At 60.2% G+C, this 26,697-nt stretch overlaps 2 protein-coding genes across 6 annotated transcripts; one reads left to right on the top strand and one right to left on the bottom strand.

Annotated features, from left to right (window-relative positions):
- The first annotated feature begins 355 nt into the window (after positions 1–355).
- On the top strand, positions 356–16,813 carry Plcb3 (phospholipase C beta 3). 3 transcript variants are annotated; one of them, XM_047518230.1, is made up of 32 exons: positions 356–586; positions 3,128–3,205; positions 3,476–3,544; positions 3,628–3,768; positions 3,957–4,036; positions 4,125–4,178; positions 4,268–4,343; positions 4,446–4,546; positions 5,334–5,500; positions 5,570–5,716; positions 6,701–6,941; positions 7,155–7,239; positions 7,317–7,503; positions 8,244–8,449; positions 9,458–9,554; positions 9,632–9,716; positions 9,947–10,071; positions 10,312–10,466; positions 10,552–10,713; positions 11,282–11,381; positions 11,466–11,570; positions 11,673–11,764; positions 12,854–13,007; positions 13,089–13,124; positions 13,219–13,387; positions 13,706–13,859; positions 13,947–14,023; positions 14,130–14,219; positions 14,311–14,368; positions 14,779–14,865; positions 14,938–15,157; positions 16,049–16,813. In XM_047518230.1, the coding sequence occupies exons 1-31, from the start codon at positions 488–490 to the stop codon at positions 15,139–15,141; spliced, it is 3,681 nt and encodes a 1,226-aa protein (XP_047374186.1). In that variant the 5' UTR covers positions 356–487; the 3' UTR covers positions 15,142–15,157; positions 16,049–16,813. The 3 variants fall into 3 exon arrangements, with proteins under 3 accessions (XP_047374186.1, XP_047374185.1, XP_047374187.1); XM_047518229.1 differs by lacking the exon at positions 16,049–16,813 and having other exon boundaries at positions 14,938–15,522; XM_047518231.1 differs by lacking the exon at positions 16,049–16,813 and having other exon boundaries at positions 535–586; positions 3,441–3,544; positions 14,938–15,522.
- Positions 16,814–17,254: 441 nt separating this feature from the next.
- On the bottom strand, positions 17,255–26,375 carry Bad (BCL2 associated agonist of cell death). Of its 3 annotated transcripts, none has more exons than XM_047516659.1 (4): positions 25,974–26,375; positions 25,384–25,587; positions 18,618–18,808; positions 17,255–17,716 (listed from the first exon to the last, which is right to left on the bottom strand). In XM_047516659.1, the coding sequence occupies exons 2-4, from the start codon at positions 25,577–25,579 to the stop codon at positions 17,591–17,593; spliced, it is 513 nt and encodes a 170-aa protein (XP_047372615.1). In that variant the 5' UTR covers positions 25,580–25,587; positions 25,974–26,375; the 3' UTR covers positions 17,255–17,590. The 3 variants fall into 3 exon arrangements, with proteins under 3 accessions (XP_047372615.1, XP_047372613.1, XP_047372614.1); XM_047516657.1 differs by lacking the exon at positions 25,974–26,375 and adding an exon at positions 25,873–25,952; XM_047516658.1 differs by lacking the exon at positions 25,974–26,375 and adding an exon at positions 25,692–25,833.
- Positions 26,376–26,697: the final 322 nt, after the last annotated feature.

Raw genomic sequence — 26,697 nt, 5'->3', positions numbered from 1 at the left:
AGCTAAGTGCAGCAGCCCGCCCCCTCTTCTGGGAACCCTCGGCGGGCTGACCGTGGTCGGCGCCTTCTACACCCAGTCCCGTTAGCTGAACCCCCAACGGCCCGGTTGCCCCAAGCGTCCTCCCTTCCCTGCTTGGCCCGGGAAAAATGAGGTCTTACTGAGCCGGGCTCACAAAGCCGCTCGCCTGTGCAGTATGCCCCAGCCACCTCCGGCTGCAGTCACCGACCCCGCCGCCAGGGGGAGCCGACGCGGGGCGGGCGGGCCCGACGCACCCGGTGGGAGGGGGCGACGCGGCCGGGGCGGGGCGGGGCGGGGCGGGGCGGGGGCGGGGCTCCGAGTCTCTGGTCGGTCCGGGACAGACTGGCGGGCAGGCGGGCGCTGACGCCGCCGGGCCGGAGCGGGCCGCGCGGGATCGCGCGTAGGGGCCAGCGGCGCCGTCGGTCCCCGTCGGTGCTCCGTAGGTCTCCGAGCCGCCCCTGGTTCGGCCATGGCGGGCGCCAGGCCCGGAGTCCACGCGCTGCAGCTGGAGCCGCCCACCGTGGTGGAGACCCTGCGGCGCGGGAGTAAGTTCATCAAATGGGACGAGGTAAGTGCAGCGGTACCCTGCTCGGCCCAGATCCGGGGACTCCTTCACTCAGGCCCAGGCAGGTGCCGGGGACCCCCACTCCAGCTTCGCCTGACCACTGCGCCTCCTCATCCCAGCCTGTCTGGACTCCGGAAACTTGGGTCCCCAGGAGACCCGGTAATGAAGACTTTGTCCCCCCAACCCAGTTCCTCGGGTCTGGCAAATTGTCTCCACTCCTTGGCGCGGAGACTTTGAACCCCAATAAATCTCACCCCCCTTTCCCTTGCCCTTCCACCCCTCCCTGCTAGACCAATTCTGGTTCCCCTGTCCTGGCCTGGTCCTCAGACCCCTGACCGTCCTTGGGCTCCTGGGCCGGTTCAGGGCATCCTATCCTGGATGCGTACCCCTGGGACTCCCCGCTTCCCGCTGCGGCGGCCTGAGTAATCCGCTTCCATTCATCACTTCTTCACCCTCTCTCCTGGCACCCCTTTGCCCTGCTTCTGGATCCCAGCCCAGTCCCCTGGTCAGGTGGGCGCATCAAGTCACCCCCTAGTGGAGAATTTGCCCCCTAAGTTTTTCCACCCTGGGAACTTTACTCCCCACTCCTTAGCCTTGGGACTTTGAACCCCAATAAATTCTAGCCCCTTTTCATTATTCCTGCCCCTGGTGCTTCCCAGACGCCCAGGCTCCCACCTGCAGCTCCCCATCCGGGTTCTGCGCCCCACCCACGTTTTCACACTGCCCCCTCCTTTGCCCCCTGGGCCCCTCCTTCCCCAGGGCCTCCATGGGCGGCCAGAGAGCTTCCTCGCTGTTCCTTCCCAGTGAGGCCACAGGCCTGGAAGACGCTGGGCTCCTTTCCGGCTGGGTGGGGCGGGAAGGCGTGGGAGCTGGGGGGGAGGGATTGGGGGCGTGGCCTAAGCGGCAGGTGTGCTGCTGAAGGGGTGCTGGGTCTCCCAGGGGCCTAGGAGACCCCCCTCCCCCTAGGCCAGCCTGAAGGGAAAAGTTTCTCCTTTTCCTTCCAGTGTGATAAACCCAAATAAGGAAGTGGGAACAGGGAGAGGGCCCTGGGGGTGCGGTGGGGTGCTAACAGGACTTGGAGCTGGAGCGCAGAGGACCTGGGACATCTTTGAACGTCACACTCCTGGGGAGGGACCCAGAGAGGCCCTTGGAGCAGTACCCACAGAACTCCTCTCTCCTCACGCTCCTGGGGGCCCACAGCCCCAGGACAGTGTTGGGAGTGTCCAAGAGAGGCTCACCTGGTGTCACCAAACTGGGGTGGGAGGAACATGCATCCTAATGGTTTGGGGGCCTCTGTCCCCTCATCCCCAGATCAACTGCTGTCCTTTGTCATCAAAGCCTGCAATGGGTGGGGCTGGTGCAATTCCCATTATTCAGAAGGGGAAACTGAGGACTGGAAAGGGGAGGCAGAGCCAGGCCCCACTGTGGGTTGTGGCTGTAGCTAGGAACTGGGAGCCTTGCAGGGGTCTTGGCTCCCAGCTTCCCAGGTCACTGGGCCCTGGAACTTCACTGCCAGCAAATCCTGGCTCCTCTTTGTGACCTTGAGCAAGCCCTCACCTCCCTGTGCCTCCGTTTCCTCTGTGTAAAATGGGAATGACCACAGCACGTACTCAAAGGCTTGTTGGGGGCCAAGTGGGCTTGGAGTTCACCCAGAGGGGCAGTGAGGATGTGGCCACTGTGTCTTCTCCAAGAGAGCTGCCCGCCAGACTGCAGCTCGGGCTGGGGTGGGAGTCCTCTAGCTGCTGGGGAGTTTCTCCTGTGACCACCTGTCCCCTCCGCCCTGACTGATGCGAAGCCCGTGATGACACCTCCCTGGCTGCTGGTCCTGAGTCACATGAGGTGGCCCTGGGAGTGTGCCAGGGACTGGGCCCTCCTCAGAAAATGGGACTGATGTGCTCTTCCATGTCCCCCGCCAGGCTGCCTAGTCCTTTGGGGGAACTTGTGTTTTTGTAAGAAAGGGGTGAATCTGAAGGCTGTGGGGTGGCACATGGTGGACTCTGAGGCAGACTGAGGGGTGGCAGGCCAGGCATCGTGGGCCCCCAGGGATGCAGAGGAGCCTCAGGGTGAGATGTCTGAATCCCCTGCTTTCGCCCCACGAAGGTTTCAGAGCAGGCTCAACTGCAGGGCTAGGGTCCTGCTGTCATGGAGCTCTGTGCCCTTCTGGGGAAACCAATCCCAGGGCGGAGTCGGGGGAGGCGTCCCCAGCCAGTGGGTGGGATCTCAGGGGTGGAGAAAGAAGGAACGAGGAGGCAGGAGCTCAGAGCTCGGGAGCTCGGAGAGAGGAAAGGGTAGCCAGTGGCCCATGTGACTGAATCTTAGGGGAAAGGAAGCGAGGCTGGGAGGGGCGTCAGGGCCAAAACACTGAAAGCCACACGGAGGACCTTGGCTTTGCCGGGAGGCTGTAGCAGCCGTGGAGGGCCTGTGGGCTACAAGTGTCCTCTCAGCTCACTAGCAAAAGAATGGGTGGACAGCTAAGAGAAGCCCAGGGACTAAGCCCACCTCAGACCTCACTCCCTGACCCCTGTTGTTCTGTGCTGTCCCCAGGAAGCCTCCAGTCGTAACCTGGTGACCCTGCGGGTGGACCCCAATGGCTTCTTCTTATACTGGACAGGACCCAACATGGTGAGGGCAGATGCTGTTACAGCTCATTCAGGCCTAGGTCCCTGCAGAGACCCCAGCCCTGCGTGCCCCCCAGACCTTCTGCCCCGGGGGGGGGGGGGGCAGCTGCTGACTGACCTCTCCCACAGCTGCCCAGACAGGAAGTGCTAAGGGTGGGGGCTGAGGCTGGGGCTACTGCTGGTGGCCACTCCCCAGCCTGGGTGGGGAGCTTGGGGGCTCCTGCTTTCTCGTCCTACAGCTTCTCAGATCCACCCTGGCATCTGGTTTCCCCAGGAGGTGGACACACTGGACATCAGTTCCATCAGGGACACACGGACAGGCCGTTATGCTCGCCTCCCCAAAGTGAGTGCCCGGGGCCCAGGACTGAGGGGAGGAGGCCTAGGGGAACGGAATGCCCCTCTTCACCCTTGGCTCTCATTACTCAGGACCCCAAGATCCGGGAAGTGTTGGGCTTTGGGGGTCCTGATGCCCGGCTGGAGGAGAAACTGATGACGGTGGTGGCGGGTCCAGACCCAGTGAACACCACGTTCTTGAACTTCATGGCTGTACAGGATGACACTGTCAAGGTGGGCCGGGCGAGGACAGCCAGGGACTGCCTGCGCATTCGCTGAATTGCTTGTTGCCTGCTGTCGCTGCGGCATTCTGCGCTGTTCTCTGGTGGACTGAGCATCAGGTCCCATCTGGGCTCGGCCTGTGGCCGGGCTCGCCCCTCTGTCTACCGCTCACCTCCTCCCTCTGTGTGCCAACCCCCCAGGTCTGGTCGGAGGAGCTGTTCAAGCTGGCTATGAATATCCTGGCTCAGAACGCCTCCCGCAACACCTTCCTGCGGAAAGCGTGAGCCCCAGGCTACCCTGGGGGACACTGGGGGCAGAGGGCTCAGGGGGCTATTCACAGGGTGTGACCTCTGCCCCTGCCTCTCCAGATACACGAAGCTGAAGTTGCAGGTGAACCAAGATGGACGGATCCCTGTCAAGAAGTGAGTACCCTTTACCCCTCAGCATCTCTCGATCCCGACATTGGTGACCTTTGCCTCCCACTGACCCCGAATCCTTCCACCTGCATCAGCATCCTGAAGATGTTCTCGGCGGACAAGAAGCGGGTAGAGACGGCGCTGGAGTCCTGTGGCCTCAATTTCAACCGGGTGCGTGGTGAGGGGGCAGGAGCAGATGGGGTGCTGCCGTGGGTCCCCACTGCATTGGAGCTGGCTGCCCCTGGGTTCTCACCCCACACTCCTTGCCCCCAGAGTGAGTCCATACGGCCTGATGAATTTTCCTTGGAAATCTTCGAGCGGTTTCTGAATAAGTTGTGTCTGCGGCCGGACATTGACAAGATCCTGCTGGAGATGTGAGCATGGCGGGCCATCCTCCTGCCCCGAGCTCCCATGCCTGGCCTCTGCTTAGCATGCCTCTAGCCAGTGAGGAGAGGGTGGCGCTGGCAGGCTGGACCTTAGAGTGCCAGGGTGAGGGGGGAGACCCGCTGGCACCTCACGTGTGCTCTGTAGCCATGGTGGACAGCTGAGTGACAGCCCTTTGCCAGGGTTGATTTCATCTCGTGTGCGCTGCAGATGAGAACCAAGTGGCCCAGGTGGTTGTGGGACCTGTCAGCCCACACAGCAGGTGGGCTGAGATTAGCTCCAGGCTCTAGAAGTACCGAACACAGAGCAGCTTCCTGTGCCCTTAAAGACACCAGTGCTAGGGCTGGGGTCCCAGCTCAGTGGTGGAGCACTTGCCTAGCAAGGGTGAGGCGCTGGGTTTGATTCTCAGCATCACATAAAAACAGTTAAATAAAATAAAGGAGGCTGGGGATACAGCTCAGCTGGTAGAGTGCTTGCCTCGCATGCACAAGGCCCTGGGTGCACTCCCCAGTACCACAAAAAATAAATAAATAAATAAATAAAGATCACATTCTTTTTAAGGAAAAAAAAAAAAAGCCAGAGCTAGATCGTCTTCTGCCCAGACAGCACTGAGTGGTCAGGGGCATGGATGGGGTCCAGAGGGGACGGCAGCCTGCCCAGTGGCCCAGTCTGTGGTGGTGGAGCCCGGTGCAGGCCTTCCAACTCCCTCTCCCGGGGAGGGCCTGGTGCGGGGCCTTGAGACTCCAGCCCAATCCAGCTTCCGCCCACCCTCTCCAGAGGTGCCAAGGGCAAGCCGTACCTGACGCTGGAGCAGCTCATGGACTTCATCAACCAAAAGCAGCGGGACCCGAGACTCAATGAAGTACTGTACCCTCCCCTGCGCGCCTCGCAGGCCCGGCTGCTCATCGAGAAGTATGAGCCTAACCAGCAGTTCCTGGAGCGCGGTGAGTGGTGGGAGGCGGGGGTGGCAGGGGGCGAGGGCCCTGCTGACCTGCCGATGCCCCCGCCCCCAGACCAGATGTCCATGGAAGGCTTCAGCCGCTACCTGGGAGGGGAGGAGAATGGCATCTTGCCGCTGGAAGCCCTGGACCTGAGCGCAGACATGACCCAGCCCCTGAGCTCCTACTTCATTAACTCCTCACACAACACGTACCTCACAGGTGAGCCCTGGGCAGGAGGGAGCGTGGCTCCTGGCCCTCTGCCCTCTGCCCTCTGCCCTCTGCCCTCTGGCCCTGTACTGCCTCCCTCCTTAAAGTGCAGTGCTTTCAATCACTTGCTCACTGATCAGCCAGGGCTGGGGAGGCAGGGCACAGGATTGGGGTTCTCCCTGCGTGTGCCCCATTTGAGCACAGGAAGCTTCCCCAGGGAGGGGCTGAGGCCCTGCAGCTGTGAGGAACGGCCTCTGTGAAGGGCTGGGGCCGGAGACCACTTAGTTCAGAAGCAGAAAGGGCTGGGGTGGAGCTTTGTGGCAGGCTGCTTGCCTGGCACGCGGTGGGGCCCTGGTTTCTATCCCCAGCACCGCGAAAAAAGAAGAAGCCAGAAAGGAGGCCAGGGAGGCAGGTGGGGCCAGGGCTGGGGCAGGTGCATGGCGAGGGGGGCTGGAGAGGGAGGCAGGCCCCACCCGGGTGTGGAGGGCAGGCGGCAGGGGAGGAGGGGATGTGACCTGTGTGTCTGCAGAAGGCTGAGGCCAGGCGCTCGTAGACTTTGGCTGGAGGCAGGGAGGGGCCTGTGGTCCCCTGGGCAGAGGCGGTGATGCCACCTCAGGGCTGAGGCGGGCTGCTGCAGGGAGGGCAGGAGGCTTCCCCGGAGCCGCCGTGTTGGGTGGCCGTGGTTCCGGCTGGTGGGGCGCGAGTGGTGGGAGTTCATCTCGGAGAGGGTCAGCTCTTGAACGGGGACCAGCCTGGCCACAAGCACTGGCGAGGCCTGCTCTGTGCCCACTCAGGGTGGACACCAGGGCAGGGGTGCAGGAGGCAGTGCTGGCTCCACAGTGAATTGAGGAGCGGGCAGGGGCTCTCCGGAGTGTTCCAGGGCTGGGCCTGGCTGCTGCGGGGGCCTGTGTCCCCAGCACGGCCTGGCTCTGTGTGGAGTGGGGTGACGAGGCACCAGGCTGGCAGGCAGCTGGGGTGACGCGGCCTCACCCCCAGCGGGGCAGCTGGCGGGAACCTCGTCGGTGGAGATGTACCGCCAGGCACTGCTGTGGGGCTGCCGCTGCGTGGAGCTGGACGTGTGGAAGGGGCGGCCCCCCGAGGAGGAGCCCTTCATCACCCACGGTTTCACCATGACCACCGAGGTGCCGCTGCGGGACGTGCTGGAGGCCATCGCGGAGACCGCCTTCAAGACCTCTCCCTACCCTGTCATCCTGTCCTTCGAGAACCACGTGGACTCGTGAGTGGGCCCCTGACCCCACAGCCCCCCTGGCCCTGTGGCCCGAGACACCTGTCCTGAGACTCTAACGTGGAGACCTCTGATGGGGACAGCCCTCCAGCGTGCTCTGGTGACCTCTCACCTGGGGACTTTGCTTCCTCGCCGGCCTCTGCCCTGCCCTGCTGCAGCTACCCCAGGGCGCCTCTGACCTCTGACTTCTGACCTCACCACCAGGGCAAAGCAGCAGGCCAAGATGGCCGAATACTGCCGCTCCATCTTTGGGGACGCGCTGCTCATCGACCCCCTGGACAAGTACCCGGTATGGCGGCTGGAGCTGAGGCGGGACCTGGGGCGGGGAGGGTGCCTCAGCAGACTGACCTGTCTGTGCCCGGCCAGCTGGCGCCAGGCGTGCCCCTGCCCAGCCCCCAGGAGCTGATGGGCCGCATCCTGGTGAAGAACAAGAAGCGGCACCGACCCAGCGCCAGCGTCCCCGACAGCGCCGTGCGCAAGCGGCCGCTGGAGCAGAGCAACTCGGCCCTGAGCGAGAGCTCCGCCACCACGGAGCCCTCCTCACCCCAGCTGGGTAGGCCCGGCTCGACCTTGGACCCAGCCCTGAGCCTGACCTCCTCCTTTAGCCACTGGGCCCTCATGGCACCACTTCACCCTAGACCCCCAGCCCTGCCGGCACTCCAGCCCGGCCTCCTCATGACCAGCCCGCCAAGTCGGCTGGCATGGGACCTCTCACCCTGACCTGGGCACACAGCTCACCTGCCTGTGTCCTGGTTGGATTTGACCAACCAACTTCTGACCCCTCAGCCATGGCCCCGCACAGAGCCAGGCCAGGGCTCTTAGTTCTGACCTCTGACCTCAGTGCACCACGTCCCCGTGTTTGGGTGTGACTGACCCTCAGGCCCCGACCCTGTCCTGTGACCCACCCGTTGGCCTTTGCCCTGTCCTCACTGAGGCCCCTCTCCATCTGACCCCTGACTGCTCACCTCACAGCCCCAGGCCGGCTCTGGCTCTGGTCGACCCTGACTGCCGCCCTACCATGTCATCCTTCACCCCTGCCGTAAAGGCCGTGGAGCCCCCAATCCTGACTTCCCACCTCCCCAAGCCACCTGCCTACCTACCGTATGTGACTCCAGACTTAACCTTTGACCTGTGACCCCTCTGCCTTTAAAACCAGCAAAGCCTGCCCTCTACCCTCTCCCCAGGCCACACTGTCCTAAAAGTGCCACGCACTGGGCACAGCCCTTGGCTTTCCTGAGCATCAGCGCGGTTCTGTCCTTTGACCCCTGGACCCTGTGGCCCTGCTCTCTGCAGGGTCCCCCAGCTCTGACAGCTGCCCAGGCCTGAGTAATGGGGAGGAGGTGGGGCTGGAGAAGCCCAGCCTGGAGCCCCAGAAGTCTCTGGGTGAGGAGGGCCCGAACCGGGGCCCTGATGTCCTTGGACCTGCGGACCGTGAGGATGAGGAGGAAGAGGAGGAAGAGGAGGAATCTACGGACCCCAAAAAGCCCACCACAGATGAGGTCAGACCCACGGGGTTACACATATCCTCTTCTCAAGTTGGCCAAGTCCCCACTGTCCAACATGGTGCTGGGTACTGGGTGTGGGGTACACCTGACTGGACACCCTCCTAGTGAGTGGGTGGGGTGGGCTGTGGTGTTCATTCAGTGTACAGTTACGTCCTGAGCCGGGCATGGTGGTGCACGCCTGCAATCCCAGCAACTCCAGAGGCTGAGACAGGAGGATTGCAAGTTGGAGGCCAGTCTGGGCAACTTAGCAAGACCCTCAATGACTTAACAAGACCCTGACTCAAAGTAGACAATACAAAGAACTGGGAGTACAACTGTTGGAGCGTTCCCAAATTCAATTCCCAGTACCCCTACCCTTCAAAGATGGGCCAGGGAGTGCTGTCGATATAGCCCATCACTTGGAGTGCCTGCCTCGCATGCGCAAGGCCCGGGTTCGAGTCCCCAGCACCGTGGGGTTGTGGAAATTACAAACAAACGAAACCAAAGATGGGCCAGGGAGGGGTGAGGCAGGGGGTGGGACTGTGGGGAAGGGAGCCCCCCTGGTGGGGAGGTTGGGGTGGGCAGACCTGAGGACAAGGGAACAGCAGGTGCCAAGGCTCTGGGCTGGGCTTTGGTTCAGGAGGGGCCGGTGCAGGCCGAGGAGAGTCAGGAGGCGTGGAGGTGACAGTCACCTGGCTGTTTTGGGAGGCCGTAACTGAGAGGGCCCATAGTGGGCTGGTGTGCGCAGAGCTCTGTCAAAGCCGCTGCTCGAGAGCGGTGGCAAGGTGGTGACTGGGAACTGGTGGTTGATGGCTCGACCGAGGGTTCCAGTTTCTGGGGGTCAGGAGAAGAGGGGGGGCGGGGGCGGTTGCGGAGTGGAGGAGGGGTCCCAGGCATGCTGCCAGGCCTGGAAGAGGCCCAGGACTGCAGAGGACTGGGCTCCAGGCGGGGGCAGGTCAGCGCCTCCTTGGCGGGAGGCGAGCGAGGGGCTTGCACTGTTGACTTGGGGCTTGGGGTTGGCAGGGCACGGCCAGCAGCGAGGTCAACGCCACTGAGGAGATGTCGACACTCGTCAACTACGTTGAGCCTGTCAAGTTCAAGTCCTTCGAGGCTGCTCGAAGTGAGTGGGCCCGTGACGGCTGGGAGCTGGTCCTCCCAGGCCCTGCCAGGCCTGACACCCCCCCTCTGCCACCCCAGAAAGGAACAAGTGCTTTGAGATGTCGTCGTTTGTGGAGACCAAGGCCATGGAGCAGCTGACCAAGAGCCCCATGGAGTTCGTGGAGTATCCTCCTGAGGCATGACGGCGGCCAGGGCAGAGGCTCGCAGCCGCTCCGCACGCCACACAGGGTCCTGCCGAGCACCTGGGGGGGCAGGCGAGACTGAGAACCTGAGCCAGGCGGGTAGCGCGGCTTTGACGGGGGTGGGACTCCCAGGAGCGTGGGCTGGTGGCAGGAGGGGAGGCCGTGTGGTGTGGGCACCAGGACCCGCTGCTTCCCTGACTGCCAATCTCAGATACAACAAGCAGCAGCTCAGCCGCATCTACCCCAAGGGCACCCGCGTGGACTCCTCCAACTACATGCCCCAGCTCTTCTGGAACGTGGGCTGCCAGCTTGTCGCTCTCAACTTCCAGACCCTGGGTGAGCCCTGACCTGCCTTGACCCTGACCCACGCTGCCCAGGGTCAGGCGAGTCTTGCCTGAGAGGACCCGGGCCCAATCTAATCCAAGGTGGCAGAACCAAACCCAGACCTCCACCGACCCCAGCCAGACCTTGACTGACCCTCGACTCCTTACTGCCCGAATTTGGACCCTGTGATACCATTTGATCCCACCTAACTAATCACCCAGCCTGCTGACTGACCCTGTTCATGTCACCCAGATGTGCCGATGCAGCTCAATGCAGGCGTGTTCGAGTACAATGGGCGCAGCGGGTACCTGCTCAAGCCGGAGTTCATGCGGAGGCCGGACAAGTCCTTTGACCCCTTCACTGAGGTCATCGTGGATGGCATTGTGGCCAACGCCTTGCGGGTCAAGGTGGGGCTACAGAGGGCTCGGGCCGTGGGTGTTGAGGCGCGGGACTCTCAGCAACCGCCTCACCCTCTTGGCCCACCTGCCCCAGGTGATCTCGGGGCAGTTCCTGTCTGACAGGAAGGTGGGCATCTACGTGGAGGTGGATATGTTTGGTCTCCCTGTTGACACCCGGCGCAAGTACCGCACACGGACATCTCAGGGGAACTCGTTCAACCCCGTGTGGGACGAGGAGCCCTTTGACTTCCCCAAGGTGAGCACGCCTGCACCCGCCCTGGCTCGGGCAGCTCCAGCCCAGACCCAATGGCTCTCAGGTGACCTCCAGCACACGGGTGGCGAACGCGGGTTGGAACGCGGGGGTGTTGAGTGACCTCCCGGGCCCTGCGTGTCCAGAGCACGCTTGGGTCCTCTGCCTGCTTCTGGGTGACAAATGGAAAGGTGAGATGGGGAAGCAAGAGCCAGCAGGGGGTCCCACAGCCTGCCATCTTCCGGCAGGAAGCGCTTGCCCAAGACCTAACCCCAGCTCAGTCCCCTCCTGCCTCCCTGGCTCCTCGGGCTGGGGAAGGCAGAGACCGGCAGACCCTGTGCCAGACTGCAGCGCACTAGTTTCCAGGCTGGTGACGACTCGCCTGTCCTGTGGTGGCCTGAGGGAGTCTGTGTGCCTGTACTTTTGGTTCAGGGCCATGAGGGCCACTGGTCACCACTGGGCCAGGCCACGGAGATGCGTGGTTAGGTTGGCCAGCTGGTCCAAGGGTCTGCTCAGAGTGTCGGGCCTTAGTCATGCGTGGTGGCCCCGTGACTCAGCCAAGTCTGGTCCACAGGTGGTGCTGCCCACACTGGCGTCACTCCGCATTGCAGCCTTTGAGGAGGGTGGCAGATTCGTGGGGCACCGGATTCTGCCTGTCTCTGCCATCCGCTCAGGTGAGCCATGGTGGGTTTGGGCAGGATGGGAGTATTATGTGGGGGACCTGGCCAGGCCCTGCTGACCTCCCCTTCCGCCCCCAGGGTACCACTATGTCTGCCTGCGGAATGAGGCCAACCAGCCCCTGTGCCTGCCAGCCCTGCTCATCTACACCGAGGCCTCCGACTACATCCCCGACGACCACCAGGGTGAGCCGGTGGGGGAGCATGGCCCCCAGGGCAGGTTCCCACCCCGCGGGGACCAGAGCTGGTGGGAGGGGCTCCTGAGGCCCTTCTCTTCTGCCTCCCCAGACTACGCAGAAGCCCTGATCAACCCCATCAAGCACGTCAGCCTGATGGACCAGCGGGCCAAACAGCTGGCCGCCCTCATCGGGGAGAGCGAGGTGAGCCCAGCGGCTGGGAGCAGGCCGGGAGGTGGGCCGGCCCAGGCGCCTGCTGACGCTGGGACCAGTGCACAGGGCTGCTGTGGGTGCGGGTGGGCTGGCGAGGGCTGACTCCGGCCACGGCTCTTGTGGAGCCGGCCCCGTAGCATCTGGCTCGCCACTATTTTTTTTTTCTGGTGCTGGGGATGGAATCCAGGAGCAAGCACTCTGCCACTAAGTAGCACCCCAGTCCCAGCTGGGGATCTTAGGAGATAGAAGCATCCAAGAGGACTTTGAGTCAGACTGGACTGGGATTTCTCCTATTCCAGGTGGGGTCCAAGCTTGGGGCACCGGGTTCCTGACTAGCTGGGCACATGGCACATGCATGTAATCTCAGTGACTCAGAAGGCTGAGGCAGGAGGATCGCAAGTTTGAGGCCAGCCTCAACAATCTTAAGGAGACCCAGTCTCAAAATAAAAAATAAAAGAACCTGGGGATATAGCTGAATGGTAAAGCACCCCTGTACCAAAAAAAGAAAGAAAAGGGTTCCTGGCTAATTCACCAGGGCAGTTTGAGGCCAGAGAGGCCTTAAAATCGTGGGGCCTGTGAGCCTGGAGGAGGCGGTGGCTTCAGTGGGGAGGGGTCGGGCGCAGAGGTTTAGCCGCAGGCCCAGAGCCATTCCCCAGGGACCTGCGGTGGGTGGGAAGAGATGACTGCAATTAGGCTTTCGCGGAGCTGTTAGCGGGAGAGGCTGGTGCCCACTCTGTGGTCATTTCCTTCGCTGATTTAATCAGGAGCTGAGCAGAGAGCCAGGGCCTGGGCCAGGGTGGAGGGATTCAGAGAGCGAGGATTCCTGGCAGGGCCAGGCCTTTCCAGAATCATCTGGGAGTTCCTGAGCACAGGCGGAGGGCCAGACATCGCCCTGTCCTGCCCCCTAGGTGGACAGGGGCTTACAGGGGTTTGCTTTGTCCACTTTATTCTCAACTGCAAACAGATCTGGAGTCTAGTGACCAAATGGGCTAAGGGAGCTGGCAGGGGTGTCGGGAGTCCTGGGAGACAGCTGTACGGAAGGGCCTTTCTGGAAACAGTGTCCTGCCTTCTGCCCCCCAGGCTCAGGCTGGCCCAGAGGCCTGCCAGGAGAGCCAGGCTCAGCAGCCAGGGGCCCATCTACCCGCAAACCCCACACCTAGCCCACTGGAGGGATCCCCCCGCCGGCCCCCGGGCCCCGCCACCGCCCCGACCAGCACCTGCCTCAGCAGCCCAGGTAAGGGGCCCCGGGCCGGGGGTGAGCTGGGGCAGCAGCCCCCACCCGCCCTGCAGCCTCTCACGCGGGCCTGTTCTCCAGGGCAGCGGGACGACCTCATTGCCAGCATCCTCTCAGGTAGGGAGGCGTGCCTCGGGCGCAGGGCCGCCTGGCGGGCACCTTGCTGGCCCAGCCCACCCACCACCCTGCCCACGTGCGCTCTGGTTCCCAGAGGTGGCGCCCACTCCGCTGGAGGAGCTCCGAGGCCACAAGGCTCTGGTGAAGCTCCGGAGCCGGCAGGAGCGGGACCTGCGGGAGCTGTACAAGAAGCACCAGCGGAAGGCTGTGGCCCTCACCCGCCGCCTGCTCGACGGTCTGGCCCAGGCCCGGGCTGAAAGCAGGTGCCAGCGCCCTCCCAGCGTCCCGTGTGTCTCCAGCAGACTGCCGCCCGAGCCATGCGTGTGGGCAGGAGTGTGGGGGGTGGGCATGCCGGGAGCAAAGGGCTGCACCTCGACCCAAAGAAAGGCAGCTGTGACTTCCCGCGCCAGGTCCGGGTCATTGCCCTGGGGTGACACCTCTGTGAAGTCCCCCCAGGGAGTGTTGCCACAGCAGGCTCCTCCTCCTGGGGTGGTGTCTGCTGTCGCCTGCGGCCACGGGCCTCCCACCACTGCCCTCCGTGCATGGACTCAGCATCATCACCCAGAAGGTTCTCCCTACAGGGGTGGGGCCGCTGATGTGGAGGACGTGAAGGAAGAGGAGGAGGCGGCCAAGAGGTATCGGGAGTTCCAGAACAGGCAGGTGCAAAGCTTGCTGGAGCTGAGGGAGGCCCAGGCAGACGCAGAGGCTGAGCGGAGGCTGGAGAACCTGAGACAGGTGAGGGGCTGTGGTGGCCGGGGAGAGCCTGCCTTCTGGACTACTCTGGCGTCAGCCCTGCGGTGCCCATTGTGCGCTGCTCCCCAGGCTCAGCAGCGGCTCAGGGAGATCGTCCTGGATGCCCACGCAACTCAGTTCAAAAGGCTGAAGGAGACGAACGAAAGGTAAGGCGGGGATCTCGGTGGGTGTGCCAGGGACTCCTGGCACCAGACTGAGGACGGGACCCTGACCCTGCCACTGACCCCTCCCCTTCCCCACGGGCTTCCCCAGGGAGAAGAAGGAGCTGCAGAAGATCCTGGACAGGAAGCGCCACAACAGTATCTCTGAGGCCAAGACAAGAGAGAAACATAAGAAGGAAGTGTAAGAGTGTTGGGGCCAGGCGTCATTTGGGTTCTTGGGCAGGTGGGACAGTGCCTAGACCCTGAGTCCATCCCGCCTCCCTCCCCTGCAGGGAACTGACAGAGATTAACCGTCGGCACATCACTGAGTCCGTCAACTCCATCCGTCGGGTGAGTGTGATCCCAGCGGCTCAGGAGGCTGGGCAGAAAGATCACAGGTTCAAAGCCAGCCTCAGCAACTTAGCGAGGCCCTAAACAAGTCAGCGAGATCCTACCTCAAAATAAAAAAAAAATAAAAAGGGCTGGGGATGTGGCTCAGTGGTTAAGTGCCCCTGGGTTCAATCCCTGGAACCAAAAAAGAGAACTCCACCTCCTCAGTGCCTGGCCTGGAGTGGCGCTGCCCTCGAAGGGCCAGTAGAGCCACCCACGGGCCCAACAGCCCCTGGTGCCTGTTTCGTGCCCAAGGACAACTGTCTGCAGCAGTGTCGGCTTTGGAATCCTCACCTGGTCATGCCTGGCCTCAGCCCCAGGGCCTGAACCTCCCTTGGGGTCCCTTAGCTGAGTCCTTGCCCACCCCACAGCTGGAGGAGGCCCAGAAGCAGCGACAGGACCGCCTGGTGGCTGGACAGCAGCAGGTCTTGCAGCAACTGGCAGAAGAGGAGCCCAAGGTAAGACCCTGGGGCCGGCTGGTGGGAGGTGCTTGGTGGCCTAGCCTCCCTGTGACACCTGTCTTCCTATAGCTGCTGGCCCAGCTGACCCAAGAGTGTCAGGAGCAGCGGGCGAGGCTGCCTCAGGAGATCCGCCGGAGCCTGCTGGGCGAGACGCCGGAGGGGCTGAGGGACGGGCCCCTGGTGGCCTGTGCCAGCAATGGCCACGCACCTGGGAGCAGTGGGCACCTATCTGGTGCTGACTCGGAGAGCCAGGAGGAAAATACACAGCTCTGACCTGGCTGTGCGAGAGGTGGCCACAGGGCCGGGGGGCACTGGGCGGAGGGCAGGAGGTGAAGACACTAATGCTTTTTGGGTTTTTTAACTTTTTATCTTTAGAAATTATATTTTTTTAAACCCAGGGCAAGCGCCCCACACTAACTCACTCCTTTCGCCTTCCTGGGGCCCCATGAATCCCCAGCCCCTCCTTCCTAACCTCAGTCCTAGGGAAGGGCCTGGGCTGGGCCTTGCCCCCTGTGATGCCCACACCCCAGACGGGCATTTTCCCCTCACTTCCCAGGGACCACTGGGCGGAGCACGGAGCTCTGGGGAGCAGGGGTACGTTCTTTCTCTATTCTTTGGGGATTTTTTTACATGAATAAAAGTGGATTTCAGGGAGCCCGCGTGCGGCGTGGTTGAGGACTCTGGGCTCTAGGTCCAGCTCTGCCACTTCCTTCCCTTGGGTCCCGGGTTTCCGCATCTACGCAGTGGTCTGTGGGGTAGTGGGTCAGGCCCTCGTCAAAAGCTGGTGGGCTTGAACTTGCTGCCACAGGAGGCTCTGGTTGCCCCAGGCCTTCCTGCCTCTGTGCCCTGTGAGCCCTGGGCTGGAGTCCTGGCTCCCCCACCCTTGCTTCCCTCCCTCCCAGCTCTCCCTGTCTCCGCTTCTCAGAGGTACAGGCTCCTTAAGGAAGCCTTCGTGCCTGCTTCTGGTGCCTGATAAGACCCAAGTGCCCACCACCTTCCCAGAGCTGCTCCAGGGTCCATGCAGGCAGCTGACAGGGGGATGAACCAGCCTGGTGGAGCTGGGCTTTCACAGATAGGCTTTCACCTCCCTGGAGGTGGGAAGCCGACAGCCCCTGACTGGGACTGGGACACCATGTGACCCCCTCATCCCCGTGAGGAAGATGTTCTACCTGTTTTACAGATGAAGAAACTGAGGCCCTGAGCAGAAGCCAGGTGATGCCAGGCCACAACTAAGTGGAGATGTCCTGACCTGGAGGCAGGGAGGGTCCAGACCCTCTGGTAGACTCTTCGCTAGCCTGAAGGACCTGCTCCGTACCCCTGACCGTCGTCAAGCAGCAGACACCCCACAGCGAGGCTGTGAGGCTGAGGGCCGGGCCCTCCTGGCACCTCTTCAAGGCCTCTCCCAGCTTCCTGGCGCTTCCCGGCTGGCGAGGAAGGCAGTCTCTTATCTGGGCTTATCTCCTGCCAACTGAGTGTTTGCTTTGCTTTGTTTCTGCTGCAGCCTCCTGCACACAGATGGGGTGGGAGCCCTAGCAGCCTGGCAGCCAAAGGAGGGCCTTCCCAGGGCTGGGACCTCTGCCCTGGGTCCTTCATCGGTGGACCTAAGCGTCCCTCCTCCTGTTCCCCCAGTCGGCTGGCTCTCTGTATTCCTATCCTGGCCCCGCAGCTGGCGGCCTCCACTTACCGAACACTCCATATGGGTCCTGAGTCCTCAAATCTCCCTGGTGTGCCATTGGAGCCCTTCAGAAGCCTGGCCTCTGCTGCTCCCTCATCCTTTCCTGGGTCCCCTCATCCTCTGCCCTCAATGACAGTTCCGACTTCAGCCCACCCACTCTGGTTCCAGGAGCCTCCAAGAGCCGGGCTGTGGCAAAGTTCACCTGCACCCAACGCAAAGCACTGGCCTGGCTACAGGGGCGCCAATAAACCTTTTGGAACAGAGATCCAAGCCCTGTTCCAGGTCCCCGTGAGAAGCTTCTTGGTTCCCTAGTGATCGCGCCGCTCCCGCCCCGACCGCTCTGCCAAGTCCCCGAGCAGCGCTGGCCGCAGGCCGGCCACACAGTAGCTGCTCGCAAGGACTGACCCAAATAGGAACAAATGACCCCTCTCTGGGGAGCCGCAGCATGGTTTACGGAGTGCAGAATTCCAGCGGGCGGCCGGGCTGCGGCTACCAATTACCATTTTAGAGATAAGCGCCTGGCTGTCTTGGGGCCCGTCTCTCGACACCGCCCCGAGGTCGAACAGCCCTGGTTCCACTTGCTGCCTTGACCCCTTCCCGGTATTTGTCCCTGGATGTCACCCAAACAAAACGGGGACATTTTTTCAAAATGTCAGTGATAGAACCATCCCGGTCCGTGCAGCCCCAAGTGACGGCAGAGGAGACGCGGTGGCACAGGCGTGGGCTTTATTAGCACGTGTGCCGCGAGCGTGGGCCCACAGTTTCGCGCGGAGAAAAAGGCCCTGGCGAAGTAAAGGTTAAAGCCGGGCTCTCACCTCGGCCAGGGGCTGCCCAACGCCGGCGGGCGGGGCGGCTTCCGGCGGCTGTGGGCGGGAAAACTTCAAAACTTCCGATGAACCTTCCCCCTGAGGCCCGCAGGCGCACCGCCTCCCAGCCCCAGGGACAGAGCGATCCTCTGCACAGGCCTGCGGAGACTTCCGCCCACACCCGAGATGGTCGCCGACGGCGACAGGAATAGGTGGAGTTTCCGGAATGTGGGGCGGAAGATCACTGGGAGGGGGCGGAGCCTCCTCTCCCCAAGTTCCGATCCCACCAGGACTGGATGATGCGCGTCCAGCTGGAGCTCTGCCGCAGCTGCGACGCAGTGCCCGCGCTCCTCGGGCGAGGAAGTCCCTGGGGGTGGAGGAGGAAAAGGGTTAAATGATTAGCTTACCCTGGCGGCTCGAATCAGGACCTCCATTTCCGGAACCCAGTGTAGATGAGATCCCGGGAGGTGTAAAAGACCACGGCCTCCAGCATGCCGTGGACCGAATGGTCAGGGAACCACGAAGGACGCTTAGGCCCTCAGGAATGGGGACTGGCTAGAGCCCAGAAACTCCGTCCCGGGGGCTGGGAAAACGCCTAGGACGCCAAATGGAAGAGCCAGAGACCTAGCACCTAGAAGATAGGACCGCGATTCAAGAATTGACATGTGCAGGGCGCGATGGCGCATGCCCTTAATCCCAGCGACTCGTGAAGCTGAAGCAGGAGGATTGGAAGTTCTAGACCAGCCTCAGTCACTTAGCCAGACCCTGTCTCGAAAAAAAGGGCGGGGACTGGGAATGTGGCTCGGTGGTTAAGGGCCCTTGGGTTCAATTCCCACTACCCCCCAAATTTTTTTTGAAGAAGTGTCTCTGAAGTTGGGGCTGAAGAATCCTGATACCCGAAAGAGGCTGTCCGGGAACACAGATACTAGCGGTTCAGTGACTTGGGGAACCCAGGAGCTTTTCCCCGGAGCAGGTTTAGACTACAGATCCTGGGATACTCTGGGACTCAGAAGAAATGGCAAACGGTGGGCGAAGGGGGAGTCCTGAAACTACATGCCCCGGCATGCCCCGGGACACGGGAGAACCTGGCGGGTAGGAGGAGACCTGGGACTACAGATCCCGGCATGCCCCGGGACACGGAAGAACCTGGCGGGTAGGAGGGGACCTGGGACTACAGATCCCTGCAAGTCCCGGGTCACGGAAGGAACGGGCGGGCAGGAGGCGGCCTGGGACTACCCGGCTCCGCTTGCCGCAGGGCCGTAGCTCACCTTGAAGGAGCCCTCGAACTCGTCGCTCATCCTCCGGAGCTCGCGGCCATAGCGCTGTGCGGCCCAGAGATTGGGGGGCGCGGAGCGCGAGCGGCCGCGGAAGGGACTGGGCTCCTCCTCCACCCCTTCATCCAAGTCGGTCTCTGCCGGGTACGAGCTGTGGCGACTCCGGGTCTCTGAAGCCCCAGCGTCTGCAGAAAGGGTCAGCAGGTTGGGGCGACGTGAATCCCAGCTCCTCTGCGTCCCCCGTGCTGCCACACCCTCGCATTAGATTAGTTCTCTCCTGTGTGAATGGAGGGAAACTGGGGGCTCTTGTGGGAAATCGAGTTAACTTCTCACTAGTCCCGCACACCTTTGGTGCGTGCCAGTGATAGGCCGTTAAGCATATTAAATGATTTTCCACTGTGCTTGGAACTAAATATAGGAAACAGTGGTTGTAATTACTAGGGATAGGGAGGCGTCCTGGCCAAGATCTGAGGGGTCCCTGGAGATCAGGAACCTGGCAGCGACACTTCTGCGTCCCTCACCAAACCTGCTTTGGAGAAAATGTCCAGAACGTTGACTCTTTCAGGTGACCTTTATGGGACACTTACCAGGTGTTAGGTCTTGGGCATTCTCTCGTTATCCTCCTAATCACCCTAAGAGGTGAATATTACCGCTGCCTCCATTTTACGGATGAGAAAACTGGGGCTTAGAGAAGACTTATAAGCCCTGAGGCTTGAAGTCCTTAAGTTTGGTGGAATCCAGAGTCCACTGGGAAGGACCTCATTCCTTGTCCAACCACTTTTAACTCTGAAACAGCTTCCTCACCCTCATGTGGGTGTAATCCTAGCCTTTACTCCCAGCAGCTGTAAGAGGGGCTCATCAAATAAGAGTGTGAAAGTGCTGTGAACTGGGAGCACTGTGGGTCAGTAGGATCTCTGCTGTGGGGTCTGATCTGCATACTGTGTGCCACTTCTGCCAACTCTATCCCGCTGCTCACACCAACCAAGACCTAGAAGCACTCCCAGGAGCAGAAAACCCAGAGCCAAGACAGCCTGGGGCACACACGTGGCATTCACAGCCAAGGATGTCTGCCAGGAAGTCTTTGGAGGAGGGAAGATTTAGGGCAGGTGTGGAAGCCGGGATCTAGCAAACAGAACATTTCCCTGACTCAGACCTAACCTGCAGGGCCGCTGAGGATCCCAGCTCCAGAAACGACAGATGAGAAAGCCAGGAAAGGAGGGAGAGGGCTGGATCCAGAAAGGCCCACCCTGAAGTCAGGCAAGGGCACCTCAAACCCTCAGAGCCAGATGGCAGTGGGTACAGGCAGCTACATCAGGAATCAACTGAGGATTGGGGCCAAAGCACCAGGAACAGAAAACCCCCCAATCAAGAGTGGGCCCGTCTGCAGAGCGATTTCCATTTCCATGGGGCTGGGGCAGCGGAGCAGGGATCAGTAAGCTTCATGGGTTCAACCAGGACCACATTCCTGCTCTGGGACCTTGAGCCCCCTGGAGCCTCAGTGTACTTCTCTGTGAAATGGGGGCAATCCTGTCTCCTAGGACCACTGTGAGAACAAAGGAGACCAGGAAAACATCCTGCCGTGCCCTTACACATTCTCAGGGAGGCAGATACCAGATCCTTCCTATTTTATAGATGAAGAAGCGGAGGCACTCAGAGGTTAGAAACTTGCCTGAGTCACAGTGGCATATACCCTGCCTGCCACCAAATGTTCAGGAAATGTCAGCTGGTGTCTTCTAGTTCTGAGAACTCAAATTTGACACGTGCATGTCACCTGAGTGACTTTCAGGTGAGCAGTCTGGGCAGTCACTCACCCAGGAATCAGGACAAACGAGCTACACTGGAGTGTAGCTCAATAGTAGAGTGCTTTTCTAGCAAACTGGAGGCCCTCGGCCGGATCCCCAGCATCACAAAAACAAAAGACAAGCATAAGAGCACCGGCCAGGTCAGGCTGGATGTTTCCAATGTGTGAATTCATTTAGTTCTCATTACGTGCCAACAGGAAGGTTCCTTGTGGTCGACATTTTACAGAGGGGAAAACTAAGACAGAGAGGATGAGTAATTTGACCAAGGTCACAAAGTTAAGTGGCAGGGATGAAGTCAGCCACTCCAGGAGGCTGAGGCAGGAGCATTGCAAATTTGAGGCCAGCCTCAGCAACTTAACAAGGCCTTAAGGACTCAGTGAGACCCTGTCTCAGAATAAAACAAAAAAAGGGCTGGGGATGTGGCTTAGTGGTTAAGTGCCCCTGGGTTTAATTCCAGGTACCCAAACGAAAAAACAATCCAAAGCCTATATTATGGGGTGGAAGACTGTCACCAAAGCCATGGATTTGGTAATATCAAGTTTTGCCATCATCAAAATTATACTCATTTGTGCAAAACGAATTATTTTGCAGTACTGGGGATTAAATCCAGGAATGCTCTACCACTGAACTATATCCTCAGTCCTTTATTTTTATTTTGAGACAGGGTCTCACTAAGTTGTGTAGGGTCTTGCTAAATTGCTGAGGCTGTCCTCAAACTTGTGATCCTCCTGCCTCGGCCTCCTGAGTCGGTGGGACTATAGGTATGCCTCACCACACCTCGCTGGTAAACCAAAAGTATCTTTCTATTTACTGGTGAGGGGAGGGACAAAAAATTTTCTGTGAACTCCCTGGGGTAAGAGGTCAGGCGTGGCCTAAGCCAATTTCCCTTCTGGGGGAAGGGAGTGCCGGAGCCTGGGTGGATGTACAGGCCTGCCCACTCAAGCCATCCTCCCAGAGTCTGCCTGAGGCTGGGATGGGGAGTGGGAGGGGACTGTGGCCTAGCAACTCACCTCTAGCTTGAAGCTTCTGGGTAGGTAGGTGGACCCAATACCTCCGCTTCTGGCTACCACAGGCACCCAGGCACACTTTGTTAGGACAGTTGTGTTACAATGCTTCGCCACCAGGCGGGGTGGGCCTGGATCCCATCTCTAGGACGTGTGGGCCTCTGGGAGGCCTGTGCTCTGCCCCACCCAAACAGTGGCCTCCACAAGCCATTTCAGTCCCGCAGCCCTTGAGGGCTTGCGGAGTGTGCCCCTACCCTGCTCAGGGGCCATGAAATCAGAAAGCTCTAAGGCGGGGTTGGCATTTTCTGTCAAGGACTAGGAAGCAAATAGTCAGGTTTGGTGACAACATGGTCTCTGGGACGGTTACTCACCTTTGTGCTCAAAGCTTACAAGAAGCCATAGCCATATGAAGCTGAATGTACATTGCTATGTTGCACTAAAACTTTATCTGGGGACACTGAAAATTGAATTTCATATAAAATTTCCCCTGTTATAAAATACTGTTCTCTGCATTTTTGTGAACTATATAATAAAGTAAAAAATCACCAGATGTGGTACCATAGGCCTGTAATCCCAGCAACTCGGGAGGCTGAGGCAGGAGGATGGCGGGGTTGAAGGTAGCCTCAGCAATTTAGCCAGACTCGGTCTCAAAATAAAAAATTAAAGGACTGGGGATGTGGCTCAGTGGTCAAATGCCCTGGTTCAATCTCCGGTACCAAAATAAAGTAAAAACCACTCTCAAGGCTGGACAAAATGGCGAGGGCCTATAGTCCCCGCTACCTGGGAGGCTGAGGTATGAGGATCATTTGAGCCCAGGAGTTTGAGGCCAACCTGAGCAACACAGACGCTATCAAAAACAAAAAGCATCCAAGTGCCCCAGGCCTAGCAGCTGCACCTCCAGCTTTAAGCTCTCCATCTGCCCACTTGTGGGAAGCTGGGACCTAGCCCGCGACTGGGGCTCGCCAGCCCCGGCTCTAAGCCCAGCCACAGCCATCTTCTGCCCTAACCCTCCAATGGCTCCCTGCTGAAGGTCTTTATTGAACAAAGATCAAGCACGACCTCCAAGGCGCCTACATCCTAATTCTAACCTGTACTTCGCCCTGCCCAGTGGAAGGTTGGGCCACATTGCTCTGCAGGGTTACTGGCACTTGTGGGTCTTTTGTGGGAAATCACTTGCCTTTAAGCCACTGAACGTTCAAACAAGCAGAAGCATTTAAACTGGGTGTGGTGTCACATGCGTGCAGTCCCAGCTCCTCCAAGGCTGAGGCAGGAGGATTGAAAGTTCAAGGCCAGGGCTGGGGTTGGGGCTCAGTGGTACAGCACTTGTCTAGCATGTGCGAGACATTGGGTTCATCCTGAGCACCTCACAGAATAAATAAAGTTGAAAAGAAAGTTCAAGGCCAGCCTGGGCAAATTTAACTGGATCCTGTCTCAAACCAAATCAAAATATATAGTCGGGCATGGTGCACACGCCTGTAATCCCAGCAACTTGGGAGGCCGAGGCAGAAGAATCCCAAATTCAAGGCCAGCCTCAGCAACTTAGTGAGACCCTGCCTCAAAACAAAATAAAATAAAAATAAAAAGAGCTGTGGATATAACTCAGTGGCGAAGTGTCCTTGGGTTCAGTCCTAGTACCTAAAGAATTTTTTAAAAGGGGGCAGAGGACTGGGGATGGAGCTCTGTGGTTCAGTACTGGCTCAATTTCCAGTATTAGAAAAATAGAAATAAAAATTCTGTTTCTGGGCCAGGGGTGCAGCAATGGAAGAGCACGTACCTAGCAGGAGTGAGGAGCCCAAGAACCACCACCAAAGAAAGAAAAGAAAAAGAGTAAAGAGGCTGTCCCCTCTGATGGCAGCAGCTTCCTCCCCGCAGCTGGGTGTCCCTCCGCTCCGACAGCAGCACACCATCCACTTGCCCTCCTCACCAAATGGCGCCCTCCTGGCGTGCGCCGAGTCCCTCTGCCCTGGCCTGCTTCTGCCACCACTCCTGGTCCTGTCAGTCCACAGGACCAGGTGGTCCTTCCCACCTGGGACCTCTGGCCTCCCAGCCTTCTTGTTCCTTGCCTCCTGCTTCTCCCATGATCTTGACCCACCCTTCCCCAGACTCTCACTCAGTGGGCATAACAGAGACTCTGTCACCATCAAATAACTCCACCCCAGCTTCTCACCAGTCTGGTCACCACCTCTACCCTTGGTGACTCCCTTGGTACCAGGACTCTGGTGAGCTGAGACTACCCAGGGCCTGCTCCTCTCCTCGAGGCTGGACCACTTACGTCCACACCCACCATTCCCTCCTGGGTGCCCCCTCCAGCTGCAGCCCTGTGGGCCCACCCAACACTGCCCTGGTCAAGTTGCTGCCACTCCCACCAGCAGCCTTAGAAATCCTACCTGGTGCCTCAAAGCAGCTCTAGACGACTCCAGAGTGCAGCTGCTTCTTTATCTTTTTCCTTTTCACAGCGTTGGGGATGGAACCCAGGGCCTTGCAGCTGCTAGCCACACCCCCGGCCAGAGCTGGCTACTTCTCCTGACGTTCTCTGATGCCCACGTGGGACCATGCCACCTCTACTCAAAGACTTCACTAAGGGGCTGTTCACAGCTCTTGCCTGGCACATGCGAGGCTTGGGCTCCACCCATAGCCACAGCAAAAACAGGACTTATGGATTTTCACTCCAAGTCCTCACACTGGCTTCTAAGGACCTGTGCAGGCTGGACAGGGCCTCAGCTACCCTTCTCTACCTCTCCGGGGCGGCACACTGACCTGAGGCCCTCTCAGCCTTGGAGCCTCCCCATTTGCTCTTCCCTGTGCCTGGAAAGTTCTTCCCACAGATGTAGGAGTGGCTCCCCCTGCCTCCAGCCAGGCCTCCGCGTGGCTTCCTCCCTAACCACGCCAGTGACCCCACCAGCCCCCAGGACTATGACTCCCTTTGCTCTATTTTGTGCACACCATCTTCTAATGCGTTCAGTGTTTGTGGCCCCATCTCCCCCACGGCGGGAGAATGCGAAGAAGGCTAAGCACGCAGGCCAAGGATGGCGCGTCCACTGCCGCCCAGCAATGGAGCAGCACATGGCGCATACTACGTCCTCACCTTCAGGCAGAAGTGAGCACTGAGGCTGGGGAGGGACAGCCAGGTAGGGGAGGAGGACGGGATGGGGTGGAGATCAGGAAAACAGCAAACGGGAGATTTTGATGTTAAAGCAAGTGTGTCGGGCACAGCTGGGAGCAGCTGGGAGCCTTCTCACTCCTGGACATGGGAAGAGGGCCATTCAACTGCAATGGGCCATGATGGCCGTGACCTGACTTTGCTTTCAAAAGATCTCTGGTTGTTCCAGGTACTATGTCCAGTACCAGGCACCAGGGAGATGCAGACTACTGAGAAATGCCCAGGCCCTCCCAGTCCTTCCATCTTGACCTGATGTTCCCGACTCCCATACTGGTCCCATTGCCTGGGAGGGCTGTCTTCCACTTGGAATCACCTGCCCTTCCACTGGGCAAGGGCAGCCCCCTGTGGGTGAGCCCCAGGGTGGGAAAGCACATTCCTAGCTGGTTCAAGGCTCTGTCCCAGGGAAAGCTGGCCTCCTGTGGCAGGCATCAAGCAGTCTTCCAACCCACCTCCTACTTAGGTAATACCAAGCACGAATATTACCTTAGAAGAATCACTTCCCTTTCTGGATCACTACTTGCATCTCACTGATTTCTGGTCCCGGTCCCACAATATCAGATGCCCTTTTTGAGCATTTACAAAACAATCAAGTGCCTCCGACACATTCCTGCCAATTAACCCAACAGTCCTACAATGGTGGAGATTGTTTGGCTTGCAGAAGGGGAAACCGAGGTGCTCAGAGGTTAAGGACTCCTCCAAAGCTTTCAGTGAGTGTGGGTGCAGCTGGAGTGTAAGGAGTGACTGGGCTGAAGGCAAAGTGGACAGGCAGGTGGTGACAGCAGTGAGGAACCTACCTCCATGGTGGCTGCTGCTGGTTGCCTGCCCCTGCTGGTGACTGGTGTCCCCGGGGAGGCCTGGAACCAAGCGGCAGCCTGGTGGTTGATACTTGCAGGGGCCTGGCCGGTCCCCTGTGGGGCTGGGGCCCAGGCCCCTCTCTGCGGAGCTGGAGTCTTCCTGCTCACTCGGCTCAAACTCTGGGATCTGGAACATGCTCTGGGCTGTGGGGACAAGATGACAGGTAGTCAGGGAGCAACTGGTGAAATGGTGGCAGGGGGAAGACGAGGGACAGGTGCCCCGGGCTCCCTCTACTATCCTAGCTCACCTAGGCCCGCCCGTCCTCCTAGGCCCTCATTTATCTACTGCATCTGGTCCCGCAGGGAGCTCAGGCGGTTGCCCAGGACCTAAATATTCCCTCAGGGCCCTGGTGCTGCGGGGCAGCCCCAGACCCCTACCTAGGCCCCGCCCTGCCCCGCCCCGCCGGTGATTTGGCGCACAGGTCTCACCCCAAGCCCGATCTCGAGGCCCCTGACCCGGGCCCGCCACCTCCCTCCAGTACTGAAAGTGCCCGGCCCCGGTTTCCTGGGTAACGCGAACTGTCACCGACCTGGTCCAATCAGCTCTCGGAATGAATCCCGGGTGCGCCTGGGGGCGGGGCCACGCCAGAGCGGGACCCACCCCCGCCGCTAACCTGCGGGTCTCTACAGCCTTTCTCCCGGGTCCCTCCTTCGTCTCCGGATGCCCCACTCCGACTTCCGCGCGCCTCGGGCGTGTGTGGAAGCGATGAGAGCTTCTCTGGAGTCCCATTTGGAACCTGGAGGCCCGCTTCCGCGGACGAATGCTTCAGCCCCTCTGGGCCTTCATTTCCCCCGTGTAAAATGAAGATAATGACACCTCCCTCGGGGGCTGGTGAAAATTTTGTAAACAGAGTGGTGATTACTGTGGGTGAAAGCACTTTGTAAAACGGTAATTGACGCTCAGCCGTCGGATGCAATTATTACTGCTGTTACTGCTCCGCCTGGACCGGGTGACCCGGGTGACCCGGTCGGGAAGTCTCGCTCCCTCCTCCTCCTCCCGGGCGTGGAAGCCCTCGCGCTGTCCGCATCAGGGGCTCCTCCCAGCGCCATCTCCGGAGCACTAAAGATAAGAGAGGGCGCCTCCTCTCTGGCAGGATGAGGGCGCGGGAGAAGCGACAGGGGCCCCTAGGAAAGCGAGCCGTGGGGCCTTTGGAGCTCTGCGTCTGGCAGGCAGCGCGCAGGCAGCCAGCCAGGTGAGCGGGCCGGTGCGTGGGGCTGGCGGGCCTCGCGGGAGCATCCAGGCCCTGTGGGTCG

The sequence above is a fragment of the Sciurus carolinensis genome, chromosome 11 (genome assembly GCF_902686445.1).
Source record: "Sciurus carolinensis chromosome 11, mSciCar1.2, whole genome shotgun sequence".
Taxonomy (NCBI): Eukaryota; Metazoa; Chordata; class Mammalia; order Rodentia; family Sciuridae; genus Sciurus; species Sciurus carolinensis.
This window is presented reverse-complemented; position numbering and strand designations above follow the sequence as displayed.

What these genes read in the sequence shown, in the direction of transcription:
- Plcb3 (XM_047518230.1), top strand. Translation starts at nt 488, where the DNA reads ATGGCGGGCGCCAGGCCCGGAGTCCACGCGCTGCAGCTGGAGCCGCCC. An exon ending in TACAGGATGACACTGTCAAG is followed by an intron (nt 3,769 to 3,956) that starts GTGGGCCGGGCG and finishes CCAACCCCCCAG; the next exon opens with GTCTGGTCGGAGGAGCTGTT. An exon ending in AGCCCTTTGACTTCCCCAAG is followed by an intron (nt 10,714 to 11,281) that starts GTGAGCACGCCT and finishes TCTGGTCCACAG; the next exon opens with GTGGTGCTGCCCACACTGGC.
- Bad (XM_047516659.1), bottom strand. Translation starts at nt 25,579, where the DNA reads ATGTTCCAGATCCCAGAGTTTGAGCCGAGTGAGCAGGAAGACTCCAGC. An exon ending in CAGCAGCAGCCACCATGGAG is followed by an intron (nt 18,809 to 25,383) that starts GTAGGTTCCTCA and finishes CCCTTTCTGCAG; the next exon opens with ACGCTGGGGCTTCAGAGACC. An exon ending in AGTTCGAGGGCTCCTTCAAG is followed by an intron (nt 17,717 to 18,617) that starts GTGAGCTACGGC and finishes CTCCACCCCCAG; the next exon opens with GGACTTCCTCGCCCGAGGAG.